Genomic DNA, 8,590 nt, shown 5'->3' with positions numbered 1-8,590 from the left:
CCACTTCCGGCTTTTTCCTTTTTGCTTATGTGGTGCTGAGGAATCGAACCCAGGGCCTCATGCATGCAAGGCAAGCACTCTAAAACTGAGCCACCTTCCCAGCCCCCTCTGCAATCTTTTTGAAACACAGTTGAATTCATCTCACATTTGTATTTTTTCCATACTGACATGCTTATATGGCTACGAGCTAGTTCATATTTATTCCTTCAAAGTAAAGTAAGTAAACAGATTTTTCTCCATTGTGGTTGGACCTATCTATTATCACTCTAGAGGTACATGCTCAAAAGTACTTACCTATTTATTCAATTAGACCTCTGTCAGTTTTAGCTGTTTTGTTTTGTTATTCTTCTGATTCATATGGACATAAGTGGTATTTCAGTGTTGTCTCAATTTATTCTGCTTTCATTACTAAGTACTTTGAACTGCTTTAAACAAGTTGGGGGAATCCTTTGGTCTTCTTTCTTCTTTCCGGTAAACTTATTTGTTTCTACTTTCTTTTCCACTGTGGTCTTTGAGATATGTTTAAATTTGCATTTTTCTTCCCCATTGCTTATTATTGCATGATGCCTAAGCAGTTTTTCTGATTTCTCTGAGCCTGTAGATACTTCTACAATCTCACCACTAGATGACATACTAAGTCCAGCTTTGCAATGAGTCTATTAAAGCATTCTTGTGTCAACACTTGAGGTCACCACAGCAGCGTGGTATCTAATCTTCAGCTGGTATGTTTTCTTACAATGGCCTGAAGGAGTATATAAAAGACGCTTCTCCACTCAAACAAGGCCCTACTGGATTGCAAGAAGCACATAAACACTGATCGATCGACTATACCTTGGCCCTAGCCTTACCGTGAAAGTACCAGCCTCAGTCTTACTGACAATGAACTGGCAGCCACCTTCTTTTACTTCTGCTAAGAGACAGTTACTGTCTGTGTGTTGTTGCTCTGCCTGGGTTTGGAGGAGAAATGGAGTTGAGACACCCTGAGCAAGGACACTTGCAATGATGAACAACATCTGTAGAACACAGTGGACCAAGAGCAGTGTAGACCTGGGAAAAGATCAAGGCTTACATTGGTATGACATGCCTTCTGCAACCAAGCACAAGGGTTGCTGACCAGCATATCTCTGTCTACCTGCCTGTGTCCATGTGCACCATGTGAATCTAAAGACTCTACCAAGAGGAACTAGCTGATGATTGGAACAGCTTGGACACACCAGGATTCATTCACATTGACTACAGAGCTGATCTTAGCTGTGTATTCAAGGTCATATGAGGGGTAATAGAGCTAACATGTCTGAGTAAAGCATGTCTAAAACCCAGGACCCATGATTCATATTGCTAATCCTACCTACTCAGGTACTCAGGAGGCTAGGATCTAAAGATCCTGGTTTGAAGCCAGCTGAGGCAGGAATACCTGTGACAGTAAAAATAAATAAATAAATAAAGTCTAGAAGTAGAACAGTGGTTCAAGTTGAGGAATGTTGGCCTTGAGTGAAATAGCCAAGGGAAAACACAAGGCTCCGAGTTCAAGTCCCAATACCAACACAAAAATAAATAAATCAGTAAAAAAGAAAATAGAAAGACTGATCAGAGGCTGTTTATGTGTGTACTGGTCCAGATGGAGAAGCCATAGGTATTGCCAACACCAAGTTTTGCCGCAGCAGGACTTGTACTGGGTTTTAATTCTGAGGTTTGGAATTCATTCCTTCTCCCTGCTCCAAGCAGGATACAAATCAACTTACATTATATTACTACAACTTCATTCACTTTGCTTCCTATGGACTTTGAAGGTGGTTTGGTGCATGCACAACAGTATAAACATTGTCTCTATGAGGAAACCATCACTAAAGCATCTTGCTCTGCCACTATCTTTCTCTACCTCCTAAACTACAAGCATAAATCCAACCTATGATCCAATAACTTCACACCTAGGTTTCTAGCCACCAATGAAAACATAGTTGCAAAAGGATTTGTACATAAATGTGAATAGCTGGTTTATTTAGAAGAGCTCCACCTGGAAAGAACACAAATATATGTGGGAAAATGAATAGATAAATATTATATCCATATTTCATGTATAATAGTATATATAATTATATGTAATTATATATATTTCATGGATATATCTTGCATGAAAGTTGAATTATTATAAAATGTAATTCTAAAAGATAAAAGAAATTAGATGCATGGAAAAATTTAAATATGCAAACTTGTCTTTATTAACTATATTCAGGTAAGTATTTCCCATAAATAACAACTGATGTAGGGTTACATCACAAATGCACCTGAGACCATTTTTCCGGTTAGTACTTTAATTGTAGTAATGGTTTCATAAACATAGGTATAGGTTCATTTAATCAGTTTATAGACCTGATGTATAGACACTTAATCCTATATCACATGTTTATAATAAGGTCATATAACTTACCTCCTTCTATAATTGTAAACCAAATTGTATTCATCTTATGCTTACTATGATATAATATGGTCAAAATCTTTCTAAAGGAATATATGCATTTTTGCATTTTAATTTCTTTCAAAGAATGATTTCCCATACTTTATCATCCCTGAACAGTTGATTTCATAAACACCAGAATAACTAATTCTCTAATGCAGAACAAACATGAAAAGTAACTTTTTCAGTTACTTTTCTCTCCATCAACCAACATTTTGGGATTCCCCCCCCCTTTTTGTGGTTGTACCATTTCTTCCAAATTTACTAAATTTTATTTAAAAATATCAAACTTGAATTTATTTCTATATCACTTAAAAATCCTATTCTTCAATTTTAGAATTTCAATCAGCCTTCCTTATTAATAATATGGTATATGTATGTTTGTGAAAGACAGACAAACAGAAACACAGAGATGTCTTGTCATATTAAATCTTTCTTTGACCTCTGCCAAATTAGGTACTCAGGCATCTTTGCTTATTTCCTTGTTTTTCTAATTTATTTATTAATTTAGGCCATACTAGGGTTTGAACTTGGGCTTTGCTATTATTAGGCAAACTCTGCCTTTTGAACCACACACCCAGTCCTTTGGGGTCTAGCTTCTTTTTTCAGATAATGTCTCTTCCTTTTGTCCAGGCTAGCCTCAGATTACTATCTTCCTACTTCCATTTCCTAAATAGCTGAGAGTACTGATAAGTGTCACCATAACCGCTCTTCTGTTTTGCTTTGAATTTTCTAGTTCTCAAGCTTGGAGGCTAATAGAAGAAAACTTATACATAACTACTATAGAGACTAAATGAAGATGTAAAGGAAGTACAGCAAGAAATATATGTACAAAGGTCCAAAGGCCCTACTCCTATGCCAATTTTGTGTTTGCCTCATAATTTATTTCAGGATTAAGAATTACTCTTTCAATCCTGAGTGCATCACTTAGCTTAATACTATAGGAATTAATTTCCTAGGTATAGATTTCATGGTAAAACTTAGCCCCAAATATATCGCCTTTGACTCCATTAGCAACAAGAAAACGCTTTATAAGCTCATCATTTAACCAACATTGATGAGATTCTAAGAAGTCTCAGACATTGTTCTATACATTGATGACATGAGGAGAAGCAGGACACAGCTCTCCTAATCAAAATCCTGAAACATTTAATGTTCACTGTCATATAACTGTAACTACATTCCATTAGAGATTTAAACCTCCAAATATTAGTACAATTGGAGCTATGTAAAAATCATTGTGACACCATAAACATGTTTCTTAAATAAGTCTATATCTGTGTTGATTATGTTTGCCTAAAAAGAAAGTATTTGTTGCAAATCAAAACAACATTGAGATACTACCTCACCCCAGTTAGAATGGCAAAAATCAAGAACTCTAACAATAGATGCTGGAGGGGATGTGGACAGAAGGGAACCTTACTTCATTGTTGGTGGGAATGTAAACTTGTTCAACCACTTTGGAAAGCAATATGGAGGTTCCTCAAAAGACTTCACATAGAACTCCCCTATGACCAAGCAATCCCACTTTTGGGCATTTACCCAAATGTTTACAAACAAGACCACACTAAAGCTACCAGCACAACTATGTTTATTGCAGCATTATTTACCATAGCTAAGATATGGAACCAACCCAGATGCCCCTCAGTAGATGAATGGATCAAGAAAATGTGGTATATATACACAATGGAATTCTATGCCTCCATCAGGAAGAATGACATTGCCCCATTTGTTAGGAAATGGAAAGGCTTGGAAAAAATTCTATTAAGTGAAGTAAGCCAGGCCCAAAGAAACATAGGTCCCATGGTTTCCCTTATCTGCAATATCTAGTATATGTATGAGTCAAGCAGAAAAGGTCAGATAATGTGATGTTAGGAAAATGAACCCTTAGATATGTATTTTAATGTTTTTTTCTTTCATGCATTTGTTTCTAACGCATTTATAAGATTATTTCTTTGTTGCTTTGTATGTCCCTCCCCCACAGTATAACCCCTGCTTTCACTATATTTGATGTCAGTATAATTTGTGGAGAAGGGGGAAAACAAGTCATTTAAGGATACAAGTGGACTCGTTGCAACAATGAGAAGTACAAGTTGTCATGTCCAAAAGGAACTTTACAACTTTGGTGGGGGGGGAGGACGGGTGGGGAGGTTGGGGGGGGGAGGCTGGGAAGGGATGTGAAGGGTAAACAAAGGAGGAGGCTGCAATGCTTGATAAGAAATGTGCTCATTATCTTGCCCATGTAATTATAACCCCTCTGTACAGTATGTTCACAATAAAAATAAAAATAAAAAAAGTATTTGTGAGTAGTCCAATTGTTTTTAATCTTTTTATCTGCATGCTTTCTTTTTGTTGTTGGTGGTGGTGGTCATAGGGCCTGAACTCTGGGCCTGGGTGCTGTCCCTCAGCTCTTCAGCTCCAAGCTAGCACTCTACTACTTTAGCCACAGTACCACTTCCAGCTTTTTCTGCTTATGTGGTGCTGAGAAATCAAACCCAGGTGCTGAGGAATCAAAGTGCATGCAAGGCAAGCACTTTACCGCTGAGCCACCTTCCCAGCCCTGCATTCTTTCTTTTACAAAGTTCCCAGTGTGTATAATCTTGGGATCATATTATAAAATTTATTTTGCATTATTGGTCTTATAGTATGGTTACATAAGTATTTTATAAAAATATGTGAAATAACCAGGCACTTACTACTCACACCTGTAATCCTAGCTACTCACGAGGCTGAGATAGGAGGATAACAGTTCAAAGCCAACCCTGGCAGAAAAATCAGTGAAACCCCTATCTCCAATTAACCATGAAAAAGCTGGAAGTAGAGCTGTGGCTCAAGAGATAGAGTATAGTCTGACCAAAAGAGCTCAGGGACAGTAACCAGGCCCTGAGTTCAAGCCCCAGGACTGGCAAAATAATGTATATCTATCTATATCTATATACTTGTGTGTGTATATATATATATATATATCTGTATGTATATACAGATACATAAGTGTATGTATATATACAGATATGTAGAAAGACATACATATATATAGAAAAGTGATTTCAAATTTGTTAAACTACAGATGCACCAATAAATGCTAGGAAATGAAACGTAGATAAGCTTATAGAAATGGGTTAACTGTCAGCTTAACTATATTGTTATAAAGCATGCTCCATTGAAATTAACTGAAATCAAGTTCTGTTTTCCAAAATTTTGGTTTTTATATTTGGCTAAGTAGGAAAAGGAAGATATTTATAGGTTTCCATAAACAGGATCAAAACAAAAGGATACATTAAATAATTTTTACATTTCAACTTAATATCCTTTATAAATTAGTCAATCAAGGTTATTCTTAAAAATTATATATCTCATAATTATGAGCATATTAAACAGAGAAATTTTCCATATCACATAATTGTAGAGAACATGAGTTTGGTTTTTATGTTTTGTTGTGAAATATAATAACTCAATATTTTAGACAGTCCTTTGCAAATGGATTTATCAATATGATATGCCTGAAAAAACTATTCATACATCAGTAAGATGTCAGCATGATAGAACTAAAACACTTAGTGCTTCTTTCATAATCTTAATGCCTCTAAATGATTCTAGCTTTCATCAGAATATGTGGGAAAAAAGAACTAAAAATCTTTCTCTGCTGATTTGATTATTTTAAAGTAAATACCATTGCCTTCTAGTAATCTTCTGGTGAACATGAGTTTATGTCATTCAAGTTGTTTGAACCAAACAATTCTGTAGGAGGAATCATTAATTCTAAGAAGTTTTTTTGGAAATTAGAACATACAGGACATGGTCACGGATTTGCTTAATCTTTACCCCATAGACAATAGGGTTGAGGAAGGGTGGCACTAGCAGATAAAGACTGGACAGGAGGATATGAACGTATGGTGGTATGTGAGAGCCAAACCTGTGTGTGAAGAAAGAGAAGAAGGCCAGGAGGTAGAACTGCAGGAAGACACAGATGTGAGCAATGCATGTGTTGAAGGCCTTGAGTCGGGCTTCCTTCTGGGGCAACTGGAAGACTGTGACGAAGATTTGGACATAGGACAAGGTAATAAAGATGATGTCAAAGCCTAGGATGGTGAAGGCCACAAATAGACCGTAGATCTTGTTGATTCTCACATCTTCGGCTGCCAGTTTCACAATGGCCATGTGCTCACAGTAAGAATGGGAGATCACTGTTGTTCGGTAGTGCTTAAAACGACATTTGATGAGCAACAGGGATGGGAGTATGAGAATGACAGCCCTGAGTGTCACCCCAACCCCCAGATTAATCAAGAGCTGCTGAGAGAAGATAGTAGCATGTCTCAGTGGGTTACAGATGGCCACATAGCGGTCCAGGGCCATGGCCAGCAGGATGCCTGATTCTGTTGCCTGGAGTGTGTGAATAAGCCCCATTTGCAACAGGCAGGCATCATGAAAAATGTTTGGGGAATGAAACCAGAAGATTCCTAGCATTTTGGGGAGAATGCAGGTGCTAAGCCCAACGTCTGTGGCTGCCAGCATGGCCAAAAAAATGTACATGGGAATATGGAGGCTCTCCTCCATTTTGATTACAAATAAAATGAGAGAATTCCCAATCATGGCAATGATGTACATGACACAGAATGGAATCCCAATCCAGCACTGCACAGACTCCAGGCCGGGAATCCCAATGAGCGTCAGCACAGAAGGCATGAAGACTGAGCCATTCACTGTCAGCATGGTGAGTTAGTCAGGAGAAGAAAGTGCTGCTATTGCTGCTTCCACTTCTATTCCAGGTTAAGACTTGAGGGATTAAAAATAAGACAAATGAATTTATACTATCAAAATATGTTTTAGTGAGATTTAAAACTTATCCTCTTACCCATTTTATCCCCACAACTTCTCTCTAATTGTCTGTCTGCTTTTGAACAATTATCATTGAAAGATCAACCATCAGGCACCCTATTTCTCCTTTCCTTCATCATTTGCAATGAGCAAAATCAAATTCACTAGCTTCCTTCTGGTCCATGCCTATTGGATCTAACAAAATCCCTTTATATTGGGCTGAGGATGTGGTACAGTAGTAGAACACTTGCCTAGTATGTCCAATGGTAAAGAAAATCTGCAAACAGATTTCCTTGCTTTATGCTTCCTATTCATCATGTATGCACCTTTGTGATCTGACAGTTGGCACTAGAATAAAATCATTGAACATTAAGACATTCTGAGAATTATACTTCACCTACAGTCGGTGTGAATTTCCTACAGTGGTGGAAGATCGTTGAGCTTTTCCAGAGCTAGAGGAATAGTCTTCCAGAATGTTCTTCCAGTCTCTCAGCTCCATCATCTCCTTAGGGTCTGCTGCTTCTTTCACAGAGTCAGAATGCATTCGAGCTATTACCTAAAGATTCTTGCTTATTCCTGAACTCAACCACTTTTTTTCATGCTCTTTAATCTTCACAAGCAGTTTGTCTCTGAGTTCGTTTTCACTTTCCATTTCCTGCCATGTTACAGCACTTAATACTGAGTCCATCTTTCACACTCTACTACTTTTTTCTATTCCTCAGCACTAACATTTTACCTTTCCAAGCCTAAGTGGTAATTTCTACCTAGCCACTCGAAATAATGTGGAATCCTCTATGAAAAGTGCTTTTTTTCATAGTCATACATGCCTTATATCTATTCAAAATACAGTGATTTCTGTACAGGCACACATTCTTCAAATTTTTAACTTGATTATTTTAAGTGCATCCTACACAGTGTTTATGCTCTTCACTGGTGCCTGCTTCAAACTTCCACCTCTGTTACCCAGAGACATAGTTTAGTGAAGATGCGCTTCGCCTTACCTTCACACAAAATGTTTTTTGACTCATGGTTGCTTGTGACCTGAATTTGTCTCTCCTACAAGAAATATCAGACCTCAGAACATGTAAAATCTTAAGGTACCTGGCTAGATATATTTATTTACTTTTAATAATTAGAGTTCATTTTCTGAAACCATTTGGGCCAGTACACACATAAACTAAGCCTCAGATCAGTCTATTTTTTTACTTATTTATTTATTTTTGTGCTGGTATTGGGACTTGAACTCAGGGCCCTGTATTTTCACTTGGCTATTTCACTCAAGTTGAGCCACTGTTATACTTCTATACCTGAGTCAACGTA

The 8,590-nt window shown here is 37.3% G+C and overlaps 1 protein-coding gene across 1 annotated transcript; it reads right to left on the bottom strand.

The window, feature by feature from the left end:
- Positions 1 to 6,214: 6,214 nt before the first annotated feature.
- Positions 6,215 to 7,165, bottom strand: LOC105984006 (olfactory receptor 52A5-like). The gene has a single exon (XM_013014050.1). It carries the CDS (start codon positions 7,163 to 7,165, stop codon positions 6,215 to 6,217), a length of 951 nt encoding a protein of 316 aa, XP_012869504.1.
- Positions 7,166 to 8,590: the final 1,425 nt, after the last annotated feature.

The sequence above is a fragment of the Dipodomys ordii genome, unplaced genomic scaffold, assembly GCF_000151885.1.
Source record: "Dipodomys ordii isolate 6190 unplaced genomic scaffold, Dord_2.0 Scaffold22, whole genome shotgun sequence".
In the NCBI taxonomy this organism is placed as follows: Eukaryota; Metazoa; Chordata; class Mammalia; order Rodentia; family Heteromyidae; genus Dipodomys; species Dipodomys ordii.
The sequence above is the reverse complement of the archived record's forward strand: the minus strand, read 5'-3'. Positions and strand labels throughout refer to the sequence as shown.

Bases quoted from the DNA above. Each gene is read 5' to 3' on its own strand.
- LOC105984006 (XM_013014050.1), bottom strand. From the start codon at position 7,165: ATGCTGACAGTGAATGGCTCAGTCTTCATGCCTTCTGTGCTGACGCTC.